This window comes from Elephas maximus, chromosome 4 (genome assembly GCF_024166365.1).
Source record: "Elephas maximus indicus isolate mEleMax1 chromosome 4, mEleMax1 primary haplotype, whole genome shotgun sequence".
Taxonomy (NCBI): Eukaryota; Metazoa; Chordata; class Mammalia; order Proboscidea; family Elephantidae; genus Elephas; species Elephas maximus.
The window spans coordinates 131798353-131825807 of NC_064822.1; the positions used below are offsets into that span (position 1 = coordinate 131798353).

A 27455-nucleotide genomic window follows, 5' to 3' on the forward strand; every position below is an offset into this window, starting at 1 on the left:
TGGGAGAGATAATGGTGCCAAGGCAAAATCTAATGAAAAAATGATGTTATTCTGAGCATGATGGAAATATTCCAAGGCAGTGCAGTGCAGTGCAGGGGTTGAGAGCTCAGGTAGAAAGTGCCAGAATCCCAGCTCTACCAGTGTGGGCAAGATACTTAATCCCTTAGTGCCCTGGTCTTCACCTTTAAAATGGGAACAATACTAGTATCTCTTCAAAAGGTTGGAGTGAGGATTGGATATTTTACATAAAATGCTTCAAACCTCCACAGATAAAGTGACCAGTAAATACTAGCGATTATTATTACTTGGACTTTCCCTCTTACTAGAGAAGTTTCTTTCATACATTTAGGTAAAGCTTTTATATTAATATTATTTTTATAGTGGAAAAGCAATATATAATAAGCAAAGGAAGAAAAATTGCCTGTAATCCCACTACTTTGAGATGTTCATTGTGAATCCATCAATTGTATTAATTATTGTTTTAATAACTATTAATAATTATTCTGTCAATAATTCATCATTAATAATACTTTTCTTTTAGTCTTTGCATGCATTTCTATTTTTATGCATATATATATATCCCCACTTACAATTAAAAGCCTTTTGTACCAACTTATATTTTGGCCTGTTCATGCTCTTGATTCTAATGTTTTTCACCCACTACTTAAAACTAAATAAATGCTGCCTTCTTTTCTAGATTAATCCCCTTTCCAGTCCATTCTCCTACGGAAGCTGTACAATCCCTCTAATCCATTTCAACCAATAATCACATAAAGATTAGATTCCAACTGGAAATAAAATATTCCCCCCACCCTCAGCCGCATCACCAGGTCTCCTCTTTAGAGGCCCTTATAGATGACATGGTGATTGGTAGAATGTGCAGGTGGATGGACAGGTTAGCCTTACCTGACTCTGTGGTGATAGGCAAAGAGAAAAATGTGTCTGAATAGAGTGGTTTTGTGAATTCCTTCAGATCCTCATCAAACAGCTGTGTGAAAGCCCGAATGCTGATTCTGAAAAGAAAACCAATTTATTTAAATATTTATTTAACTGGCTGATCACCAAAGAATCAAAATGTGTTTGAGCAGAAACAGGGTGGGAGCCTAGCCAGTGGGTATGTAGTGTAGGATACGAATTACGGAATGAGACACAGCTGGGTCTGTCCATTCATTCATTCATTCATTCATATATCCATCCATTCATTCATTTAGTCATTGGATATTTATTGAGCCTCTACTACGTTCTAGGAACTGGGAATACTCAAGGAATAAAACAAAGTCCCTGCCCTCCCAGAGCTTACATTGTCATGGAAGAAGGCAGACCATAAATCACAAATATGTCAGGTGGTGTTATGTGCTATGGAAAAGAAAAGAGCAGAGTAAGGGGAATTGAAGCAATGGGGTAGGTATGTGGGATTACTTTGTTCAGCATGGTCAGTGAAGGTCTCCTTGACAAGAAGACAATTGCACAGAAACTTGAGGAAAATGGGGGAAGGAGCCATGCCTGCATTCCAGGCAGAGGGAACAGCAGGTACAAGGCCCTGGGACTGGCATATACTTGGAGTGTCTGTGGAATAGCAAGGAGGTCAGTGTGGCTGGAGTGTAGTAAAGAAGTGAAAGAGTATCATGAGATGAGGTCAGAGAGGTAATTTCCGTCTCTAAAGGATCCTTTTCAAGTCAAAAGCTGTACTTCCAGGAAAAACAGACAATGCATAGAAGAATTTTGAGATGTCCCTGTTGTGGATTGAATTCTGTGCCCCCAAAATATGTGTTGTAAATCCTAACCCCTATACCTGTGGATGTAAACCCATTTGGGAATAGGGTTTTCTTTGTTATGTTAGTAAGGCCATATCAACGTAGGGTGTTTTTAAGCCAATCACTTTTGAGATATAAAAGGAGCAAATTAGGCACAGAAGCAAACAAGCACAGACGGGGGAAGATAAATGTCATGTCACGTGAAGATCACCAAAGAATAAAGAGACAGAAACTGAAAAGAACTGACAAAGAGGAAAAGCCTTTCCGTAGAGCTGGTGCCCGGTATTCAGACTTCTAGCCTCCTAATCTGTGAGAAAATAAATTTCTGTTTATTAAAGCCACCAACTTGTGGTATTTCTGTTATAGCAGCACTAGATAACTAAGACAGTCCCCAAAGGGTAACAAGTAGCCTGGGGTGTTAAGTCACAAGGCTGGGAGTTGGTATGTGCTGCTAATCGATTGTACCTTTGGAAGTTGAAAGGAGTCTCTTTGATGACGATGTGTTTCTTATATTTGTGTATTGATTGTATAAGTTTGGAAGACCTTTTACAAACATGGTTATATTTGATTATCTCCAACCTCTTCAAGATAATAAGGATGTTTATTATACTACTTTACTGATTTGTAAAGTGAAGCCTGAAGAGATTCCATGTCTGGACCAAGATCACAGGGAATGCTGGTGAAAGAAAACTAAATTCCATATATCCTGACTTCTCTTTCTCTTATTTTATCTTGGCTTAATTTTTATTTAGCAGCCATGACTTCTGTTGGAGGAATGGTAAAAGGAGCCTGGGCTAGGAGTCTGAGGATTTGATATATAGTTTTCATTTTGTTACTCATTAGTTGAATGTCCCTGTGATGGTTAATTTTATATGTCAACTTTGCTGTACTGTGGTTCCTAGTGGTTTGGCTAAACACTAGTCTAGTTGCTGTCATAAAAGTTGCATATGATTAAATCATTTGGCTGTGGGTAGAACAGAATTACCTTCCATAATGTAATCTAATGTAATCAATCAACCATTTGCAAAGGGTGTTCCCTAGGGTGTGTTCTGCCTCTAGAGCATAAATAGATATTTTGGCAGAAGTCTCACTTGGCTCTTTATTCTGCACTCTTCCTGTCCTCTGACCTATAGATCTTAAGATGCAAGCCTACAGCCTATCACCTGATGGATTTTGGGCTTGCAATCCCCCCACAATAGAGTGAGCCAATTCCTTGAAGTAAATCTCTCTCTCTCTATATATATATACACAATCTCACTGGTTCTGTTTCTTTAGCAAATCCTGACTAAGACAGTTCCTAAAGCTCTTATGCCTCAGTTTCCTCATCTGTAAAATATAAGCATTGGATATAACAACCTTGACATGTTCTCTGAAATTCCAGAAGTCATGGGTGCAAATGCACAGTACCAAATGGATCCAGACAAATACACCCATCCTCACTTGTGGACACGGTTGGGTTCCAAAGACCTGGTTGTTATGTGAAAATTGGCATTATGAGAAAATGGAGGATGACCACACCAGAGCCAAAAATGGAGGCTGACTACATTACTGCATAACTGCCAAACTGCTGAGAATCATGGCTCAGCCAAGTTGACACGTAACCTTAGCCATCACAGCCAGCATTACTTTTGCCTCGCACCTCAGTGTTCGTTACTGCCAGAAGTACATCGTTAATGTGCAAAATAATATGATAGTAGATTTTTTATTGTCATAAACAGGAAATGTTGGATAACGAGATAGTTGATAAGTGAGGAGTAGTTTTAAGAACCTTTAGGAACCAAGGAAAGAGATAATGACCTATTATAGGCTTGGCCTAAAATTAGTGGGTCGTCAGGAACTCTGCCCTTAAAAACTTTTCCAAAAATATGGATACCACAACCACATTCCCTAGCCCAGCACTTAGCACCCATCCACAATCCTGTCCCACCCTATCTCCTGGCTTTGTCTTTCCCACCACCCCATTTCATGCACCCCTGTTTCAAACTGGACTATTCACTCTTCTCTAATTTGTGCATTTCTGCCTCCACAGTTTGACTCACACTTTTCCCTTCACTTTGAATCCCCTCCTGTATCTATCTCCATATTTCCAAATTCTTTCAAACTATTTAAATAATTTTTTTACTGTGGCAAATATATAAGTAACAGAATGTTTTGACAATCTTCACATGTACAGTTTAGTGACAATTATTATGTTTAGCTTGTTTGTTCCACTATCACCCTTGGCTGTTCCCAAATTTTTCCATCATCCTTAACAGGAGCTCAGCGTCCCCTAAGCATTGTGTCTTCTTTTCCCTCTCGCTCTCCCTCCCACCTGTCTCTGGTAGCCACTAATCAACTTAGGCCTCTATATACTTGCCTATTCTAGATATTTCATATAAGTGGGATAATGAAATGTTTGTCCTTTTGTGGCTGACTTATTTTACTCAGCATAATGTTTTCAAGGTTCATCCATGTTGTAGTATGTATCAGGACTTCATTTCTCTTTGTGACTGTGTAATAGTCCATTGTAGGGATATACCACATTTTGTTTATCTAGTCATCTGTTGATGGACACCTGGCTTGTTTCCACATCTCAGCTATTGTGACTGGTGCCGCAATGAACACTGGTGTACAAGTATCTATTTGCATTCTTGTTTTCAATTCTTTTAGGTATATACCTAGGCTTTCCCGACTTTTTAATGCCTACCTAAAATGATACCTCCCCCAAGAAGCCTTCTTAACCTTCACAGATTTTATTTACCTGTATCCCTCTTATGTCCTTCAATATTTCTGCCTGTATGTTACAGACACATCTTCTTTCTCTCACTACATTACATGCTCTTGAAGGCAAGGGTCTCCTCTTATTTATCATTCTATCCCCTACTGCACCTGGCTCAGTGCTTTCCACAGAGCAGGAAATAAAACATGTATATCATCAGCATGATAAATATTATTTTAATGAATAGGTATCTATCTGACAGTAACTACAATGTGTCCAGAATCAGAATTCTATAGCAGAAAGTCAGAGATCATGTGGTTGAATTTCTTTCACTTGAGGAAAATGAGGTCAGGAGAGGCTGCCTACCTAATTGTGGTCATATTGCAATCCTATTTAGAATAGAAACAAAACCAGATCCACATTTTCCTAACTTTCAAACTGCCTCTCACCCGTAATGGTCTGCCCCTTCTCTTTCCATATGGAACAATGGATAATAGGAATCCAACAATGGATGGGAAAACATTACATTTGTTGACTTGCATATCAGCTAAACTTAGCTTTTTCCATTTTTTTCAGTCCTGGTATATATCTTTTTTCCATGTCCTTTCCTGTCTACCTATTCTCTTCGGAAAAAGATGCTGATAGCAGTGAGGATTGCTGTGATTATCCTCTTGAGACAGACAGCATTCGGATTGCACTGAGTCAGAGTTCAGCAGTCAGCACACAAGAGGCCACTTAGCATGTGGTTCTCCCAGGTGCTTTGAAACGGTGTTGTTGTGAGGTGCTGTCGAGCTGATTCCAACTCATAGCAACCCTATGTACAGCAAAACAAAACACTGCCTGGTCCTGTGCCATCCTCACAATTGTTGCTATGTTTGAGCCCATTGTTTCAGCCACTGTGTCAATCCATCTCGTTGAGGGTCTTCCCTCCTTCTTCAGGGACTGGTCTCTCCTGATATGTCCGAAGTGTGTGAGACGAAGTCTCACCATCCTCGCTTCTAAGGAACATTCTGACTGTACTTCTTCCAAGGCAGACTTGTTCATTCCTCCGGCAGTCCATGGTATATTCAATATTTTTCGCCAACACCATAATTCAAAGGCATCATTTTTTTTGTTTGTTTGTTTAGTCTTCCTTATTCACTGCCCAGTTTTTGCATGAAAGGGTACACCCTGTCTTATCAACCATTATCTGCCTGGCATGCTTTTAATAGAATGAACCAAATGTATATTGGAGAAATATAGGAAAGCTGTGTTCTAGAGAACAAATGTGTATGGCATGAGTTGATTACGCTATAATAAGAATGTGTAACTTTTCACAGAGCATCTTGGCTCATTTTTGTATTTGTTTATATGACATTTAATGAGTGCCTCTTTTGTGCCAGGTACTTGACACGTTGTTTTGTAACCAATGACATGTCTGTTTCCCCTATTAGACTATAAGCTCTCTCAATCTAGGGAAAAACAAAACAAACTTGTTACCATCTAGGTGATTCTGACTCATAACGACACTATGGGACAGAGTAGAACTGCCCCATAGGGTTTCCAAGGAGTGGCTGGTGGATTTGAACTGTCGACGTTTTGGTTAGCAGCTGAGGGGCAGGCACTTAATCAAAGGCTTTACAGTCACTGGTAAATGCAGCAGTAGAAACATGTCATGGTGGGTGCTATGAAAATGGAGCTGAGGGAGCACCCAACTGCCTGGTTGTGGGTGGCCATACGTGGTGTCAGGCTTGACGAAGTGTAAGAAGGAATTCACCAGCTAGACGAGGCAGTGGAGGGTATCCAATACAGAAAGAAAAGAATGTGCAAATGCTTGAAGGTTTGTTATAAGAGAGCCATGACACCTTCAAGGGAACTTGGAGGAGTGAAGATCAAAAGGGCAGGGAGTACTTGGGGTAGTTGGTGGGAGACACGGGAGGGGGGCAGAAGGCAGAGGTCAACGGCTTGCTGTACTCTGTTCAGGAATCTGGACTTGCTCCTGTAAGTGCATGGGAACCCCTGGACACTCTTAATCTAGAAGAGACATGACTAGGTTTGATCTATCACATACATTACTCCTTAGGACAACCCTGTAACGTTTTGCAGATGTAAAAAATGAGGATTAGGGAATGGAAATGCTTGTTTACAAGCTAAAAAGTGTCAGAGCTAGAACTCAAATCCTGGTGCTCTCCATAGGACCTCGGCAGCTGTTGGGGACAGGAAGGGTGCCTGCTGGAGACTGGTGGGCTCTGGTCCAGATGTGAACTTCTATAGCTTCTTACTCTCTCTTTAAATATAGTAGTGAGTCATTTTCTCTCTTTCCCTCTCCAAAAGCAAGCAAGCAAAAAAACAAATAAGCTAAAATAGCTTCAACTTTCTAATTCTGAAAGAGAAAGTTGTCCTTCAGAAACTTTTGCTCAAGTTTCTTTCAGCGCAAGTAGCAAAAGAGCTGGGGGAATCTTGATTTTTATAGAAGCTGAAGGATCCTGGTTTTCTGATCTCTCGTATGTTTCTCCTTAGCTCTTTCAGAGATCTCACCTCCTTTAGGTTATGGAAAACAATATCCTTGGGTAGAGCAAATGGTTAATGTGCTCAGGTGCTAACTGAAAGGTTGGAAGTTCAAGTTCACTCAAAGGTGCCTTGGAAGAAAGTCCTGATGATCTGCTTCTGAAAAATCAGTTCTACTCTGACACATTTTTTTTTTCTAGGATAGAGGCTCATATGGTCCCTTTTGAAGTAAACATCACTAATAAGCTTGAGGGTGTTTACTCCAAAGGTGCCAACCTTGGCTGGAGTGGCAATAGCAAGTTTGTGGTGAGTCCTGGACAGAGATAGCTCTTCAGAGTTTCTGTCAAAGTGGGTCCTTTGTTTTAGTAAAAACCTGCACCTATCTTTGTTGATATGAAGGAGAGGCTAAGAACTCTCTTAGGTATGGTGCCATGTCATAGACTCCTTATGGATCTGACAGAAAAGCTTCTATGCTGAGACCCAAAGGTGATACTCGGAATATTTAAGAGTCAGCAACGCCTGGGCAATGACTAATCAGAATGGACACTGGTCCATAGAAAACCCAATTGGCTGTGATACTGGCCAGATACCAGCCCTGTCAACACCCAACAGAGAAGCTACATCCTTTGTAGGAGTGATAATCTTGGTTGCCTGTAGCCTTATACCCAAGAGAGTAGCCAGGTTTTCTTTCTCTTGTGGACCCTGGTTTGGGATGTTGTGTACTTCTGCTTGTGCCCCTGCTTTCTGGGAACACAGTGCAGACTAAGGACATTGCCAGTTGGAAGGGCCTCTTGCATCCAGTGGTGCTTGCTGGAGCTTAAGCCAAACAGCTGCTCCTTTTCACCTGCCATCTTAGCGGGAGGAAAGGGTGCCCCCTTCATTCAGGAGCCCTTGCCCCCCAACAGCTGTGTCTGGACCACAGAGCACTTTTATGTCTTAGAAGGTAAACAAATAAGTGTAATTCTAGTCCTCACTAAATGTGGAAGATAAAGCCTAATATTGCTTGGGTCTCCTCTCCCTAAACTCAGTCTTTCTAGTCAGACCTTCCCGCAGTAGTTAACACTAATTTACTGGACTCATATTAGAGAAGCTATAGGAGAAAGAACAGTTGATTAAGAAATCTTCAATCAATTCTTTACATCATAAATTGGAGCTTTTGCAATATCCTGAAGGCCCTCTTCACACACTACCTGTGAATGGAGGCAGGAACCCAACTTTTTTCAATTACCCAGTAGAATATAGAGCACTCTCGTAAGTTATTAATCTATAGGCGCTCACGGACATCAGATGCCCAGACAGCAGAGCACCTGGTAATATAGCATGTCCCCTCCAGCAAAATGATGCTAATACATCTAACCTGTAGGCAGTGCGTGGCTTCAGTGGGCCATCACAAAATTTTTGCTGATTGGGATCACATTTTCCACCCAGGCTCTCCATCTCTGCTCCAAGCTTAATGTTAAAACTCTTGGAGTTGCTGTCAGGACTTTCAGCACATTTGCTTGCAAAATAATTGGTCTGATATACTCGAATGGAGGCGTTGTGTCTGTACTCCAGGTAGGAAGGCAGAGGGTGCTGTTGTTCTGGCTTCAGCTCATCGCTGCCTACAGAGAAAAAACCCAGTTACAGACTTTCCTTGTGACTTTAGTGCTCTAAAACCCAAACCAAACCCATTGCCATCAAGTCGATTTCGACTCATAGCAACCCTAAAGGACAGAATAAAACTTCCCCATAGGGTTTGAAGGAGCGCCTGGCGGATTCAAACTGCTGACTTTTTGGTTAGCAGCCATAGCTTTTAACCACTACACCACTAGGGTTTCCAAAAGTTGCCATTGATTCTAGTGACTCTACAGGACAGAGTAGAGCTGCCCCCTAGGGTTTCCAAGTAGTGGCTGAGGTAACAGATGAGATCTTAACTACTACACTACCAGGGCTTGAGTGATTTCTAAAGCTGCCTTCTCCTTACTCAGTATCTCTGGCTTATTCCCAGAGTTCTGTGATATCAAGGGATGCTGTGAAATTCCCCTAATGAAATAAATTTTAATTCATATATATATATATATATATACACACACCTACAAGGAGTCTTGGTGGCACAATGGTTAAGTTTGCTGCGAACCAAAAGGTATGTAGTTCAAACCCACCCAGGGCTCCTTGGGAGAAAGACCTGAAGATCTGCTCCCATAAAGAGTAAGAGTAAGAGTAAGAGTAAGAGTAAGAGTAAGAGTAAGAGTAAGAGTAAGAGTAAGAGTAAGAGTAAGAGTAAGAGTAAGAGTAAGAGTAAGAGTAAGAGTAAGAGTACAACCTAGAAAATCTATGGGGTAGTTCTTTCTACCCTGTAACACATGGGATCGCTATGAGTCAAAATCGACTAGATGGCACGTAACAACATGTGTATGTATATATATATGTGTGTGTGTATACATATACGTATATGTGTATAAGTATATGTATATTTATACACACACACATATATATATATATCATCATTTTCTAGGAAATAAAGTGCATGGTGTATGTATGTGGGTAGGTAGCTCATTGCAACAAACAAATGATAACACATTTCATAATTCCACACAGTTGGATGCTCCCCATTGTGAGAGTCCAATAAGCTCAATAAGCTCTCTACCTTGCCAATAACCATTGTAGCTGAGCTAATAAGGAAATCTCTATGACCTGGGAAATAGGGAAAAGATAACAGAAACCATGTCCCAGGCCAGAGCAGCCCATCCCACAAGGCACGTTCCACATGCCCGGCCTGATAATTGCTCCATGTACAGCTCTCCATTATCTTGAGTACAGTTTTATCTTGGCTTGAATTCGGCCCATCACTCAGGACACTTTCCAGAACTCTTCCCCTGCCTGCTTAGCCCACTGTGTGTTTTGGCACTGCAAGCTAGTTTTGATGTTAGCTGGAGGAAAGCACAATTAGGAAGACAAATATTATAGAGATCAGATATCATTTACAATAACTTCAAGGAGTGGTACTATGGGGTTCATTGCAGCATTCTGGACTCTTGTTTAACAAGATTTGCCCAAAATGAGTCTTGGTGTGGGCTTTACATTAACTTTATCCAAAGAATTTGGTCATTGCCCTTGGTTCCTGAAAGATAACCTCTAAAGCCATGGAATTTCCCCAGTAACTGAAATGTTTTTGATGAGACCTCTAAACCATACCTGAGGGTATATGCTAATGAGGTGCCTCTTGGGTGGGGACTGGCCAGGCCAGGAAAACCGCTTTGTGATATCAGCCAACCTGTGGTGGTAGTGGTGTGGGGCCTGATTTAATCAAATGAGGCCCCAATAAAGGCTATGGACACTGAAGTTCTATGAGCTTCTTGGTTTGTGATAGACATCAATGAAACTTGGGAAGGTAGCGTGTCCCTTTTTGGGGACGCAGAAGCTCTCGGTAACCCTCCCAGACCTTGCCCTATATGTCTCATTTGTATCCTTTTTGCTATAATAAAACTCTAATAGTAAGTTAAACTCTAACAGCTCTTTCCATGAGTTCTGTGAGTTGTTTTAGTGAATGACTGAACCCAAGAGTAGTGGGAACGAGCAGGTCAGAAATGAGGGGGCCCTGGGGACCCCTGAGCTTGTACTGGCATCTAAAGTTTTGAGCAGACTTGGAAGTCTGGAGGATTGTGCCTTTGTAACTTGTGAGGTCTGACCTAGCTCTGGGTGGTTAGGGTCTGAGGAAGAAATGCTTCTTGTGTAGATGGTGTCCGAACACAGGGGAACAGGATTCACTAATTCATTAAATTCATTAATTGGGCTGATCCTTACAGTTTGGTGTCAGAAAAGTGGGGACTGAGGTTTGATTTTCCACATCCTTTGAAATGGTATTTTTTGGTAGTAGTTGAAAAGGAATTTTGCCTTTAGGATGAGCATATGTGCTATCAATGACATTTGTATGAAATGGATTGTTATCTTGGATGACCAGAGGAGTGCGGATAATTGAAAACTGGCAGGAGGACACAAGGCTGCCTTCTGGGGTATGACTGCTTTTTGGCCTCTGCCTTACAAACATGTAGTAAAACAACATCTCCATCACAGCCTAATTAAATCTAAACTGTTTGCACAGTTCACCAGTCTATCCCCAATTATAAGGTGCGAGGAAATTTGGAATGCACTCCTGACCCTTGAAATTATTTAATTAATTATGCATAACCAGCTTTGGTAAAGTTAAATAAAATGCAAAAGCACATAGACTGTTAGATAGCCAGTGAAACTAAAATACTATTTTGCCTAGAAACTGTTCCAGCATTGGTCAGGTTTGAAGTTTCCCCCTTGCCGAAGAATGAGTCAAAATAGAGAGAGATGCTTAAGAAACTCATGTACAACACCTTAAACAATTCTGGAAAAATATAATGGATGTAAAACATATTAATGCTCTTCTAGACACAGATCTCTTTTGCTGACATAACACACAAGACCTCAATGGCAAATACACTTATGAGCATGCGTGCCCACAAATACAACACTCCTGCCGGTGATTTGACAATTGCTGAAACGGTAAGCTCTAAAGGGCATATTCAGAGGTTGTACTAGAATGTTGTTATGTCTATTACCTGGTATTTGCCCGGTCTCTAGAATTTTTTTTTTTTTTCTAGAAATTAGATGTTGAATAATTCAGGAAACTAGCAAAGGAAACTCTTCAAAATTCAGTAGAGAAAGGAGGAATGCTTCTCATGATTAACCCTTTGCTTCTTTTAAGCTTGTGAATATTTTTGTGAACTGGTGGGTAGTGTGGAGCCCTGGTGGTGTAGTGGTTAAGAGCTATGGCTGCTAGCCAAAAGGTGGACAGTTTGAGTCTTCCAGCTGCTCCTTGGAAACCCTATGGGACAGCTCTACTCTGTCCTGCAGGATCGCTATGAGCTGGAATCCACTCCACAGCAATGGGTTTGGTTTGGTTGGTTGGGACTGCATGGTTGGTTGAAGTATTTGAGATGGGAAGGGGAGGACAAAGAGAGTTGAAAAATAATTGCTACTAAATGGCCCAGTGAAAGAGTAGTGAAGATCTCATATTGCTCCCATTTGGCACCAAATCAGGAGACCCCAGTGTAGAGACTAATTTTATTTGTATAATCTTCGAATTAACTGGGTAGGTTTTAAGAGCATAGGCTCCAAAGTCTAACTGCCTAGTTTTGAACCCTCTAACTGCTAGCTTTTTAACTGCTAGCTTTGTGACCTTGTTCATGTTACTTAATCTTTTCGTGGTTTAGCTCCTTATTCATAAAGTTGGAATTGTCCTCTTGGGGTTGTTGTGAGAATCGCATGAGCCAATATATGCAATGAACTTCAAACAGTGCCTGGCACATAGTAAAAAAGAAAAAAAAATTTTTTTATAGTAAGGACTCAGTAATCGATGGTTATTATTATTATTGTTGTAGCTGCTATTATTATTATTCTCCCATTTAATAATTAAACTCAGTGGATAATACTTTATTACTGAAAGAGTCTTTAAATAATTTCTTGTTCCATCTCTCTGCTCCATGTAGAGATGGTGTCATAACAGAGTGGAACAGGATTCACTAATCTGAAAAAAAAAAAATCTGAAGGATATAAAAATTAAGCTTTCTACTCTTTTTTTTGAATTTGCAACAGAGAGTCCTCGAGAAAGCAATTCTGTGTCTAAAAGCAGAGTCACTTCATGAAAACTTACCATCCGCCTCTCTCACTACCACTGTGAAGTATTTCACAGCTCCATTGGTGTCGCTGAACCAGCTGCAGTTGAAAGTAAAGTTGATGGAAGATTGGCTAATAAGCACATCCTTTTTATTCACACGAATATGTGGAGGTGGAGGAGGGGGGCCTGGAACAAGGGGTGGGGAAGGAACCAAGAGAGGTCACAGCTGGGCTTTCATGTCATAAACAATAGCCAGTGAAATGAAAATCTCCACCCAACTACATCAGACAGAAAGAGTGTATGTGTGTGTGTGAGTCTAATGCTTGTAATCAAGAAACCCTCCTCCTCCTCTCCTGAAGGGAAGCGGGCAGAGGAAGTGACTTGCCATCGGCACATTAAGCATAATGAAAGCGGCAACTCCTCAGCAGGACTTCCTGAAGTTGTTGCTTCAAATTGCTTAAAAGCTCCATTATAGCTCTAAGTACATCAGGCAAAGCGATGTATTTAAATACTAACTCATTCAGGTACTTTAACATCATTTAACTTGTTTGCTGCCAGGCTACTTTACACAGAGAAATGTTTCCATCTCATGGAGGATTTTAGGTCCTTTTCTCCAAGAGGCGATAAGACCTGCTAATGTGAAAGGGAACTATACGCAAGTGGATACTGGTGATGGATACAACAGGGAGGGTTTAAAGCCCCTCCACCCAGTGTGCAAGAGGCTTGGTATAGACCTCCAGGGGCACTTACGGTCTATCATTGTGATAGTGCTGTCTTCAACTACCTCGCTCGTCATGCCAGCAGACTGCACCTTAATGGACACCAAGTACCTCTTATGAGGCACTAGCATCATGATGTTGAGCAGAGATTTCTCTTTCTCCAGCTTTCTGGAAAACTCAACTTCTTGAGTGTCCATTTTCCGGCACTCAATGCTATACCCATCAAAGTCAGAATCTGGGGGGATCCAGGAACAGGCGATGGCAGTTGAGTTCTGAGGCCGGCAATGCAGGTTTTGTATCTTGTCTGGCTCTGAGAGAGAGAGAGAGAGAGAGACAGACAGACAGAGGGACACACAGAGAGAGACAGAGAGAGAAAGGAAAAAAAAAAACCTTAGAACTCCACGAGACAACTTTTTCAGCTCCTGTGGTCCAACTAGCTCGGAGTTCTAAATAAATGATTCTCAAACTTTATTTGGATTGTTTTTCAAGGAAATACTCTCATGGGCCTCACAAGAGAATTTTTGTTTGCCAGATCCCACTTTTAAAAATACAACATTAAAAGGTAAAATGCTGTCCTTTTAGGTAATTACCAGGTGCCAAGGTGACTGGAAACACAAATGCACATATGGGCACTGAAATCAAGTAGCAGAAGTCAGACAGAAGGTGGGGCAGAGTAGTACGGAGGTTAAAAGTACAGATTGGTCTGCCTGGATTCAAATTCCACTTAGATGTGTTCTTTCATTCTTACTATGCATTCTTGAAATGAATTTTCGGACGAGTTACTCATCTCTGTGCCCTATCTCTGGCCAACTAAACTTCTTTCTGTTCCTCTCTTAACAGATCTTTCTCTCCTCCCTCGGTCTTGGAATATTTTCTTCTCTCCCCCTGGATTATTCTCCATTTCTTTCCCCACCTCCACTTGGTGAATTCTACTCTTTCTTTATGTTTTGATTTGGATGTTTCTTCTTCCCGGAAGTCCCCTTGTATTGAATTAGATGCTTCTACCATGTTTCTATAGTACCATTTACTTCCTTCATCATACCTCAAATGTAATTGTCTGTTTAATTATAGTATCTCCCACCTAATTGTGAGTTCCATCAGGGCAGAGATTATTTCTGTATTGTAAATTGCTGTTGATGCTGAATGAATGAGCAAGTCTCTAAAGGCTTCTGTCTGAATTCCAGTTCAACCAATTCCAAGTAAAATGTGAATTTAAACCAAGCCTCATCAGCATAAGATTTTGCAACATATACTTCCTATCTACACTATCTGAAAAGAGTGGCAAAACATGTCATACTTGTCCTCACAGATCCAAAAATTGGTTTGCTGTAGGTTTTCCAGGAATCTCCGCTGACAGTCTTGACGCTGAATTGATAGGATCTTCCCGGACGGAGACCGTGCACGATACGTCCTTCTGATTTTTTATTGCTGTAGGGGTTGAAGACAGTGAGTGCATCTTGGGGGAACCACTGTAGTTCAAAGTCGTCGTAGTCTGTCCAGTCCGGGGGCCCCTTCCAGGTGATAGCCAGGGATGTGTTTGCAACATCGGCAAACGACATAAGACTGGGAGGACTTGGGGCTATATGTAGAAGAAAGGGGAAAATTACAACCATATGATAACATAGACAAATAACGATAGCTGAGTGACTTTAGACATACTGTTAATGTTCTTTGTAGGAAGAGATAATACAATGATATTATAATAGAAGCTTCCATTTGTAGAGTGTTTACTATGTGTAAGACACTGTCCTCAAGTACTTTAAGTACTTTGTCTTTAATTCTGCTAACCAGGGTGGCGTGGGTTACAAGTATGCAAAGATATTGATTCCATCAGATTTGGGAATGGCAGGGTTGGAGTCCACAGGCAATTATGCCCAGTTGCAGACAGCCTTGCCCATTTCAGCACACAGTGCAGCATACAGATGTTAGTATTATCTGTGCATGCCCAAGATATAAAAATGGTTAGGAAGCACTGCTCATAACAAGGCAATGACGATAGGTATGATTATCCCTATTTTACAGATGAGGACACTGAGGCTTAAAGCTCAATAACTTTCCCAGCTTCACACAGGGAAATGGTAGGCCTGAGCTAAGGACCTAGATCTTTTTGACCAGTCTGTGTTCTTTATCCACTGTGCCATTTTGCCTTCCCAAGTTCAGGGCTAGCACATGGCATGTCATTATTGATTTTATTTCTTGTCACTAAAATAATAATTAAAATGTGCCTTTGGAAGGTACTTCCTACCAGAATTTGGCCATTGGCAACTGAGCATCTTACCTGTTCTGCTCTCCCCTGTGGCCTTATTGGTGAGATCTCCACTGTGGGTTACCACACACAGCATGTACTTCCTTCCAGGAATAAGGCTGTGAAAACGCCACTCGGTCAGGTCCTTGTCTTTCCAGCTTTCCTTCTTCATGCCATCGGGGTTGTAGAGAATCAGCTCATAAAAGTCAAAGTCCCCAGAGGCTGGACTCCAACTGAACCAGAGGCTGTCTGTCATGTTCCGATTGGACCCCTTGAGGTTACTCACGGAGGCTGGGACTTAAACGGAAGGAAAACCTTTACTGAGAACAAAACAGGAACAAAGGCATTTGGGCCCACAGGTGAAAATAAGAGCTGATTTCAGTATATGGGTGGGTAGTACATATAGGAAAGTCAGATCTTGTCTACCTTTAAGGCCACCTAGGTTTAGGGGCAGGTGTTCATTTTGAGAAATGTGGTGTAAATTAAAACAAAAGAGTGAGTGATTTTTATATGCTTGCCACATGTACTCTGCTAAACACATAAAATGAAATCTTCACAAATGATTAATTACTAATGGGCAAGCAGTTTATAACTTAGCTTATAAAAGGCCCTAGAAAAGTTCATAAAAGGCCTTAGTCCCTCCCAGGCTGGCCCATCTCATTAGTGGTCCCCAACCCGTAACAACCCTCCCTGGGTCTCTTTACTTCCTTTCTACTCTCCTATAGGTTTTCAGTTCTCTCATGCTCTTTCTTGTCAAAACATGTCTGGGGAAAAGAAGTGTTAACGGTTACTTCTGCCATTGTATAAATTTAGTCACTGTGCCACCTGCCCTGTGGTTTTTTTAAGCTTCATGATTCTTTGGAAAGTAAAGACTACTGCCCCCTGTTGGAGGAATTTTAAACATTAATAAGCAGGTAAAGGGGGACTTTCAGAGGGAAGGCTGCCTGGGGAAACCCTGGTTGCATAGTAGTTAAGAGCTATGGCTGCCAATCAAAAAGTTGGCAGTTCAAATCCACCAGGCACTCTTTGGAAACCCTGTGGGGCAGTCCTACTCTGTCCTACAGGGTCACTATGAGTTGGAATTGACTTGACAGCAACGGGTTTTTTTTTTGGTTGCCTGGGAAATGGCAACTCGTGGGTAACTCTCTCCGTGGTCTGGAAGCCCTGGTGGCGTAGTAGTTAAGAACTATGGCTATAACCAAGAGGTGGAAGTTTGAATCCACCAGGTGCTCCTTGGAAACTATGAGGCAGTTCTATTCTGTCCTATAGGATCACTATGCGTTGGAATCAACTTGACAGCAGTGGGTTTGGCTTCATGGTCTAGGCTTATAGTTGCTCTTTTTCATTCCTTTCAAAATACAGGGGAACTTCTGGTGCATGCCTAGGATGTGGTCTTCAATGGCTCCCCTCATCTTCAGTCTCAGCTAAAATGTCTTCCCTTTCAAGTCACTCTTTGACACGTACACAATTTCCTTGATAGGAGAAAGGAAATCATCTTTTAAAATTCTGAAGTCTGTTTCTGTCCCCTCCCTTCCCCCAGTGTAGAGCTCTAAGAGGCCAGGGGCCTTGTCTTTTGGTCATTGTCATTCCCAGTAGTGAGCCCAGAGGGCTGGGCAGGGGAGCACCAAAAACTACTGTCAAATGAGAAAAAAACAGGATACAAATGAGCCTGAAGAGACCAAATTATGGAAAAAGAGTAAATTCAATTTCTTATTCGCAGCCCAGAGAGATTCCTCTCTCTCGTTTTCCTGGAACTTTTTCTTTTCATTTTACTAGACTATGTTTCCCATTCTCAGCAGTAGTTCCTTGTTTGTTCAGTTTGTGGCTGCCCTTCTCTGAACCTGCCCTCCACTCCGTCTATTTCTTGTAGAAATCTGAAGGACATCATGTAGATCCAACCACAGTAGGTTACTGCCCTCTGTTACCAGTTTGCCAGGAAGTAGAGAAGCCAGATTCATTTTCATCAAACCCCATGAGACAAGCAAAACCCAAAACCAAACCTGCTGCTGTCAGGTTGCATGGATGACCCCGTGAATTACAGAGAAGAACTGCTTCATAGGATTTTCAAGGCTATGACCTTGAAGAAGCAGATCCCCAGGACATTCTGGGGTGCCTCTGTGTGGGTTCAAACCACCAAGCTTTCGATTAGTAGTTGAACATTTAAATATTTGTGCCACCCAGGGACTCCATGCAAATGGAGGCAAAAGAGGAGAACCAAAAAAGAAAAACCAAACCCGTTGCCATCAAGTCGATGCTGACTCATAGTGACCCTATAGGACAGAGTAGAACTGCCCTATAGAGTTTCCAAGGAATGCCTGGTGGATTCGAACTGCTGACCTTTTAGTTAGCAGCTGTAGCACTTAACTACTAAACCACCAAAAAGAGCAGAAGTCAGTGCAAAAACTTGCCACAAACCATTCTTGTATATAATCAAAGTCTGATTTAGGGCCCATAGCCTGAAGGTCACAAATTTTATGTAACGCTGCCTACTGGATAGAATACGGAGCTAAGAACAAATGAAGGAAAAGTCAGTGACTAGTACGACAACTATCTTGCTGTACATTACTGCTTGAGTCCGGGTGTTACCTGTTCTCCCCAATATAAAAGACTCATTGGACAGCTCTCCACTGTGAGTTACAATCACCATTTTGTACATTCGGCCTTGTAGCAAGTTCTGGAAAGAGAAGCTCTGAACTTGTGGGTCAACTTGAGCTCTCTCCTGAAGAGTGCGATCTGGGTTGTACAGAAAGATGTTGTACCAGTTGAGTTCCCCCTCTGAGGTGGTCCAGCTGAAGGACAGGTGTCTAGTTGAATTCTCTGTGATCTTCAGATTGGTGACAGCTGCAGGGACTGGAAAAGTCAAAGGGCAAGTAAGTGAGACCAAGTTTGGCATGTCCCTGACACAGCCTGGAAGGATGTACCAAAAGCAGATGTTACTAACAGCAATTCTCTGCCTTTAGGACACATGGTCTCTGCCTTTAAGAAATTTTGACTTCACAGAATCCCCAGAGTAAAGAAACATGAATTTCTGTGCATTACTGATGCTGAAACTGTTAATTTTAAAAATAACAAAACCCCAATGTGAATAAAGTTGAAATGGCAAATGTTTTGTTTAGTTATTTTCCACAATTAAAAAAAAAAAAAAAAAAGGGCAACGCCAGCGTGTCACACCCAGAGATTCTGATTTAACACATCTGAAGTGCGGCTCAGTTACTGGTGTTTTTCTAAAAAAAGTTCTCCAGGTCTCATAACCACAGGGTTAAATAGTGTCTGGGGACTCTGCCGGCATGATAAAGTCTGCTCTCCTGCCTGTCTGGCTCCTGCACTTTATTATTTAATCATCTATTTCGAAGGTACTCATCTTTTATTTTCAGCATGTTGCATAGGCTGATTTTTAGAAATGTTTTTAATTATAAAACAATTTATATTATTGAAGTATTATTTCTAGGAGTATATAACTGGTGTATAATAAACTGCACATGAAAAGTATAAAAAAATGAACCAAAAAGTAGTAGTGGGAAATTATCTTCACAGACATTTTTGAGGTGTAGAATAAATGCTGATCTGACTTGTGTAATTAAATGTTGTTTCTAATACTAAGAGTTAGATCAGAAATGAAAAAACTCTATCTGAGTGCCATTCTGAGCTAAGGAAGGGCCTTTGGAGGGAAGGACTTTGGGGAGAAGAAAATAGGTGGATAAAGAAAGATGAAATTGGATTCAAGGATATGGGAAAGAGAAACAGAGGAAAAGTCAAAGCTATTGAAAAAAAAAAAAAAAAAGGAGAGGGTCTATACTAAGATTTTGCAACCCCTTTGGCCTTAAGTGCTGCTGTTAGCAAAATGGTCAAGTGACACTAGAATGCTCTGCCTCTAGATTGCTGACGCAGATGCTAGGTATTCCACAGAAGTCTCTAGATGCCAGTGGAAACAGAACAGGACAGCTCCTTTGGTTTCTCTCGGGTTCTCCTCCCTCAACTCTGACCACTCTTTCTTAGGTTCTTTCGCTTACTCTTAAGTAGGATTTTGAAGGTCTCCTACCATGCACCCTTAAATGTTGGCCCTTAAAAGTTAGTATTTTCCCTGGTTCCATTCTTTTTCCCTTTATATTCTATAATACTATATAAGCAATCAATTTCACTCACTTTTATGGATTTAACTAGCATTTTTGCCCAAATCTTTACCTCTAGCTCACTTCTCTTCTGAGCTCAGGGCTCATATCGCCAATTACCTATGGTCACCATTCTCTGCAAGTCATTTGGATATCTCAGACTTGATACACAGCTGAAGTCTGTATATCTCTCCTTAACACTTCCTCTCCCTCCTTCTCATATCTCCTTTAATGGTATCACCTTCTACCCAGACATCCAAGGTAGAAACTTTGGGATCTTCTATTCTTCTTCTATAATTCACTCAGCCACCAAGTGCCACCTTATTTGCAGAAATATTTTTTGACTTTATCCACTCTTCTTCAGGAGGGCCTCTGTGTTAGTTTAGCTTTAGGTCTTTATCATTCCTATAACTGCAATTGTCTCCTGACCCCACTACCCTCTCTCTGCTCACATCTTACCTACTCTCATTCTTGTTCCCTCTATTCCAGCCATACTGGTTTCTTTGTTGTTCCTCCAGCAGGTCAGACATACTCCTGCACCAGAGTCTTTCTTTCCCTTCTGCTTAAGATACTCTTTCCCAAATATTTGCATGACTCTTTCTTACTTTCAGATGTTTACTCGAATGTCACTTTCTCAATGAAGCCTTTGAGGATTGATTGTACTATCTAAAATTGTAACTCTCCAGTACTTTTTATCCCCCTTCCCTGCTTTAATTTTCTCTTTGGTATTTATTACTATAAACCTACTATGGGAATCCCTGGGTGGTGCAAATGTTTAACAAGCTCTGCTGTTAATCGAAAGGTGGGAGGTTGAAGTCCACTAGAAGTGCCTTGGAAGAGAGGTCTGGAGAACTACTTTCGAAAAATCAGCTATTGAAAACCCTATGGAACACGGTTCTGCTCTGACACAATGGAGTCACTATGAGCTGTGGTCAAGTCCAAGGTAACTGGTTTCAACCTACTGTATTTTTTACTGATTTTTTTTTATTGCCTTCTTCCCTCCTAGAATATAAGCTTCATGGCCGTGAGACTCTTATCTTATTCATTCCTGGATACCCAGAATTTAGAATCATGCTTAGCACATAGTACATACTGAATAATTAATGAATTAATGAACAGGTCTCCCTACCTTTGGTCTCTTCTGTACCCAATCCATCCCTCCATCCCAATTGACTCTGATTTATCCTTTTTAAGAATACATTTTTATTACAAAAAATCACTCTGGCTGAAAAATGTTTATTGCCTCCTCATATTTACAAAATAAAAGAAAATAAGCTTCTTAGGAAAGCACGCAAAGACTGTAATGTGGCCCCAATCTGGCTACTAAGCCTTACTTTCCCTCATGCAACATACACTTCAACTACCCACAACTTCTCATTGTTTCTTCGACAGGCCATAGTCTCTCACAACTCCCTCCCTTTGCCCAGGATAGTCTGTCTGCAGGGAGTATCCTTCTACCTTCTTTCCACATGGGGAATCATTCCATCCTTCATGATAGTACTACAATGTCACTTTTATGAAGACTTCTCAATTTCACCTGACCTCCATGCTTCCCTGCATGTTGGACATTCTTCTCTTATGTACCAACTTATCACAATGTATTGCCATTATTTGTCTATGTGCTGTCTCCTCCACTAGATAGTCAACCTTTTGAGGACAAGAAGCATGTCTAATTCATTTTCATGTCCCTATCAACATCACCTCCCCCTCAGACCTAGATAGTAAATAATCAATTAGCTCAGTGTGGTAGGCAGAATATGGCTTCCAATGATTTCCATGTCCTAATCCTTGGAACCTGTGACTTTTACCTTATCCATCTTGAAATGGGAAGACTATCCTGGATTATCTGGGTGGGCCCAGTGTAATCACAAGGGTACACAAAAGAGGGAGGCAGAAAAGTCAGAGAAGGAGATGTGATTGCCGAAGCAGAAGTCAGAGTGATGCCATTGCTGGAAGGGGGCCATGCGCCAAGGAATGTGGGTGGCCCCTAGAAGCTAGAAAGGACTAGAAACAGCCTCCAAAAGAAACATAGCCCTGCCAACCCTTGATTTTTAGCTCTGTAAGACCATTTCAGATTCTGAAGTATGAGATAATAAGTTTAAAGTAATTTATTACAGCAGCAATAGAAAATGAACACAGCCAGTTTTTATAAGGAGCTATCACATATGAAATAATAAGCTGTACTACTTACCTGTTCGGCCTTCAGTTTGGGCTTCCTTGCTAAAGAGACTTCCACTGACAGTTAGGATCTGTATCTTGTATTTCTTTCCTGGTGTTAGGTCTTCAAATTTATGTTGCATAGCAGTGGCTGGCTCTGATGTGTTGCTCAGAAGGATTCCATTTTCATTTAGAAGAAGGATGTCATATCTTTCTGCCACACCAACTGCTTTCTGCCAACGTACTATTAAGGAATGACTGCTGTAAGCGTTGTCTGGAATTATTCCCTGGACAGATGCTGGGACTGCAAAGAAAAAGAACCAATTGAGAAAATCCTTCCTGAATCAACTGCAGGTAGGCAATAATGCTCCTGCTTTATTTGTGTTGTATTGATACTTTCTGTGTGCCTTTATGGTGTAAAGAGAAGAAAGTATTTCTTGGCTTGAATTATCTGTATAATAATTTTGATTCTCCATTTTTCTCTGAATTTAGACAGAATCTTAAAGTTGAACAGGTGGAGAGATTAGTGAAAGTAACACTGAAAAATATGTGGTGTTGTTTTTTTGTCAGTTGCTGTCAGTCTCTGACTCATGGTGACAACATGTACAACACAGGGTTTTCATTGGCTGATTTTCAGAATTAGGTCACCAGGCCTTTCTTCCTAGTCTATCTTAGTCTGGAAGCTCTGCTGAAACCTGTTCAGCATCATAGCAACACACAAGACTCTGCTGTTGCATGATAAACATGTAGGGTGATGTATATCTGCATATCTAGAAAGTGGAAGAATGCTGAACAAATTTACACTCAATGAATGTAGTTTAGATGACTGAATTATATCTTTTGTTTAGATTTTTATTCCCAAGATTAACTCAAGTCAAACCCTCAAGCCTTGATCTAAGCATTAGTATATAATTGTATTTGTGCTATGGCTCTTGACATGAAAGAAAAAATAATTGTACTTGCCAATGATTTTTATGTTCTAGGCTTATTTCTTTTCTCATTCTACAAAATCTCCTTAGGAGATCTCATCTATTCCCATGGTCTGAATTGCCACGTATAGGCAGGTGACTCCCAATTTCAAACTTTCAGTTCACACGTCTCTTCTGTTTTTGCAAATGACGTCTATGGATATTCCGCAGCTACCCAATGCTCAAGATGCCCCGATTAGACTCTCCCTCAACCAGAATGCTCCTTAGACGCAAGGATGACAAGACTTTGAATTGTTTATTTTGGACATGTCATCAAGAAAGAACAATTGCTAGAAAAGGACATCATGTTTGGTAAAGCAGCAGGTCAGTGAAAATGAGGGAAACCCTCAATCAGATGGACTCAAACATACCAATGATTATGAAGATGGCATAGAATTGGGCAAGATTTCTTTCTTCTATATATGAGGCCTCCACAAATCACAGCCAACTCAACAGCAACTAACAACAACACAACTAACAACTCCTCCCCCATCCTCCTTATTGCCCTTTGCTCCTATCTCACGGTCCAAGTCAGAAATCTGGATTCTTCTTCATATAATCAAACATGAATCTCATAATTTCTGTCTCTTAAATCTTATAAATATCTGTTGGATTGATACTCTTTCTACTGACACTACCCTAGGACAATGTCATCTCTCACATGCACTATTCAACAGCCTCTTGACCAGCGCCCTTGCCTTTTACCCCCCATTGTTTCAAACTCCACACTACGTCCTTCATAACCCCCTAGAAGTCTCATGCTGATGTCCCTTCACTGGCTCTACATAATTCTAAATACCTTAACAAGGCAAAAAAGGCCCTTTATGATTTGGTCGATCTACTCACCAGGCCAATGGCTCACATTCTTTATTCTAACATATTAAATAGCATGTAGGTTACCAAATGTGCTACGTTTTCTCTCATCTCCAGGTCTTTGCTTCTTCTAGTGGAACCAAATCAATGTACACTTCAACTAGATACCTTCTTAATCTCTGTTTATATGTTACATCCCCCTGAAAGCCTTCCCTGGCTCTTTTCTTTTGCTCCTGTAGTCCTCAATAATTGCTTTGATTTTAGTATTTATCAGCATAGTACTGAAATTGTCTTTTTACTTCTCTGTCTCCTTCACTAGATTATAAGCTTTTCGAGGGCAGGAGCTGTGTCTTGTTAGCTAGTGAGTTCCCATATTCCAGCTTAATGCTTGGCATGGTTGGGTATATATGTATATATTCAAACCACATGCCAAGCACTATGTCAGATATGGGAAATATATATATATATATTTATATTATATATGTATACACATATATGCATATTTTTATGAATGTGTGTGTATATATATACACATACACATAGGTAAGGGGCACAGTACAGAAGCCCCAAGCCACAGAACTAAATAAATGGTCATGAGAAAGGAAGACATCCAAGAACTACTGTATCATAGTAGAGAGGGCATGTGATTTGGATTCAGACAGACTTAGATTTGAATTACATCTCTAGGTCTTATTACATGCATACTTGGTAATGTTTCATAAACTTTCTGAGTCTTATTGTCCTCATCTGTAAGATGGCGATAATGATGTCTACCTTGTAGCATGGCTAAAGAAAATTTAAAATGTCTGGCATATAGCAGGTGCTTGTAGCTTATTTTTGTTTTAAAAAATAATATATTAATTCTAGTATTATTAAACAGATACCTCATTCACTCATTTGATAATTGTTCTTTAGCTATGACAGGTAAAATAGATGGCATAAGTATATGTTTTATTCTTAAAAAGAATTCTGCAAAAATGGTGAAATTTTGAAAACTGTGTAGTTATGAAATGTTTGCTTGCTAACTCAATGGCAACTAACAACAACATATCTTTTAACACGTGCAAAGTTTATTGAAATGGTTTGGTTTCTAAATTAAAATCTGTTTGTTTCGAAAATGTCTATTATTAAGAAAAATGAAAAGAGAAAGATGAGAAAGGCTGTTGAAACCACATTGAATTGTAGAAATTTAGATGTTTTTGAATTTGGATATTTTTGATTTGTGAGCAAATGCCTAAGCCCATTTATTGTCCTATCATAGGAGAACTATGAAGCATTCTGCAATTTGGCCTTTCTCCAGGTAAATGCTTACCTGTTCGCCCAAATGCATCTATTTGGTTCCTCAGGGACCCACTGATAGAGGCAATCACGATCTGGTACTGTTCTCCAGCCTCCAGTCTGTGGAATGTGTGCTCATAGACATGCTTGGGGATAGTCTGACACTCAATCTTCTTATTTTGCCTGAATGCTGACACCGAGTAGGAATCAACATCTCCCCCACCAGGTGTCCAGTTTACCATCAGGCTATCTGTTGCCCCATTGGGAGAAATGTGAATATTTTTGACAGCACTAGGAACTAAAAGAGAAAATAAATTTAAAAGCCATTACTTAGAGAATGAACGGTGAATATTTTCAGCCTAAAGCTTTTTGCTTCTTGTATTTCAGCATCTACTGAAAGAATACATGTGAAGAAAAAGTATCAATTTGCCACTTTTCTCTGTCTTTTCTGTCTGAACTGAAATTGGTTGGAAAAGTTTAAGGGGAGGTCAAGGTCAATGAGTAGAGATGAAGAATGCTCAGTAATATAGCTAATGGCAAGTCAGATTACAAGTCTTGGTTTCCTTATTTTCTAGCTGTCGGACTATAGGCAAACTACTTAGCCTCTTTAAGTTTCAGTTTCCTCATGAGAAAAATGGCAATGACGACCATGGAGTTGTGAGAACTCAACAAAAGGACACGCAAAGTGCTTCACTTTGGTTCTGCTTTGTGGCAAACCATCAATAAATGTTAACTATGATAGCAACACTCCTAACAGAGCTTCAAGAAGTGATACCCAACCAACAGAGTTATTTATGCTTAATCTGTATGCCTCACAAACACCAGCTATTCACATCAATTCAATGCTATTTCACTGTATCATCTATAAAGCTCCCGCCCCACATAAAATTTTACTTTTGTTAACCCAGCTTAGACAATTTCATTGTCACGGTTAAAATAACTTTATCCCCTTTGCCATTGCTTTTACCCCTCTAAATCTGCAATCAAAATGCCTGGGTTATCCAATGTGCTAAATATACTACATCTACTCAAGTTCAAGTTCAATTACCCGTTAAGCCCTCAATGAAGGCTGACTGGTGTACATCTCCACTGATGGTCAAGACAAGAATTTTATACAGGCGCCCTGGTGTTAGGGAGGTGAACTGATACTCAGTTGCGGTATTTACAAGGTGAAAAGGAGGAAATACTTTCATGTCATTGAAGAGCAGCTGGATCTCATATTGGTCGACGTCCCCATCAGCTCGTGTCCAAGTCACCTGCAGGTCCTCAGTGCTCCTATTCTGCAATGTCAGATTCTTCACAGGATCAGGGACTAGGGAGGAAAGTGAAAAGATACTTCAGGGAAGTGACTGATCAGAGTTTATCTGCACAATAACTTATGAATCACATTCAAGGGACTGGCAAACATCTTGCCTCCCCAAATAAGCCACTTGAATTACTTCATGCATAATTAAACAAGAAGAATTGGAAGCAACTATTAAAAATGTAATTTTTCCCTGACATAAATCTTATATGCTAAGCGTTGGCAGAATATAATTATAAAATGAGTTATGGTCTCAATCATAAGATAAAACAAGCAGTTGAGAACTTTAAATGCCAAAATACACAAGGACAGGAAGAAAAATGAGATATTCGGTCTTCTTGGTTCCCCACTATGTTTACTTCTTTCTACTAATAAATATTCTATAATTATAGGCCATCACTTGCCTGAATGATGTTAGCCTCAAATGAGACTTACTGGGAATGCAATTTACAGATCAGCAAGCAGAGGAACTTCAAGGTTCAGATAAATTATTACCTGATGACCTTCAAGTCCAAACAACCATTAGATTTTGGAATCACCCCACTTACTTGTTCTCCCGTTGCCTTGTTCACTGGCTTCATATTGTCCACTTTTTGTCGTAACAGTGACACTGTACAATCTTCCAGGGACTAGCTTAACAAATAAGCACTCATTTTCGGACTTGGGAATGCTTTTGGTTTGAATGAAATTGTTTTTGTTTTTAATGGTGACTTCATAGTGATCAAAGTCTCCAGTGGCATGCACCCAGGATACCTTTAAATAGTCACTCCTGGCTGAGTTGCTAATACTGACTCCCTGGACCTTGTCAGGCACTGAAAAAGAGAACAGAAAATAGCTAAAGATTTAGTAATCTGCGTGGGCAATTGATCAGATGACAATCGAGATGGTACAGGAAAGTGAGTAGATTTTTCTTGTGTGAATTTAAAAGACCTATCTTAGACCTTTAGATCACAAATTTCTGGAGGTAAAGATTGTTTCACTGCTGGGGGTGATTAATTGGATCTTTTAACAGAGCCTGATGAATTCATTTTAATCCTGTTTTTTGCCTAAAAAAATGTCATGTGCAAGATGGAACCTTAAACATGTTAACTGGTGATTAATATGAATGATTGTGGTGATATTAATAATTCCAGCATACCTTGGTGACTCAAGGATATATCAAAAAGTTAACAAGAAGAGTATCAACAATCCAAGAGAAAAATGGACAAAAAGGAAACACCTCTGGTTAATTATCACATGAAGAAATGTTCAAGAGCATTGGTGATCAAGAAAATGCAAATCAAGACTACAGTGAAATA

At 40.4% G+C, this 27455-nt stretch overlaps 1 protein-coding gene across 4 annotated transcripts in view; it reads right to left on the minus strand.

Annotated features, from left to right (window-relative positions):
* The window catches only part of PTPRB (protein tyrosine phosphatase receptor type B), a 139129-nt gene that overhangs the window by 30518 nt on the left and 81156 nt on the right, over window positions 1–27455 (minus strand). For all 4 annotated transcript variants that reach the window (XM_049883886.1, XM_049883885.1, XM_049883887.1 and 1 more), the window contains 11 exons: window positions 26706–26969; window positions 25903–26166; window positions 24889–25152; window positions 21830–22099; window positions 18116–18379; window positions 15563–15826; window positions 14582–14863; window positions 13316–13594; window positions 12602–12751; window positions 8297–8540; window positions 907–1013 (listed from right to left, as the gene is read on the minus strand). In XM_049883886.1, the coding sequence (XP_049739843.1) occupies window positions 907–1013; window positions 8297–8540; window positions 12602–12751; window positions 13316–13594; window positions 14582–14863; window positions 15563–15826; window positions 18116–18379; window positions 21830–22099; window positions 24889–25152; window positions 25903–26166; window positions 26706–26969 (2652 nt within the window). The remainder of the gene's footprint in view (window positions 1–906; window positions 1014–8296; window positions 8541–12601; window positions 12752–13315; window positions 13595–14581; window positions 14864–15562; window positions 15827–18115; window positions 18380–21829; window positions 22100–24888; window positions 25153–25902; window positions 26167–26705; window positions 26970–27455) is intronic.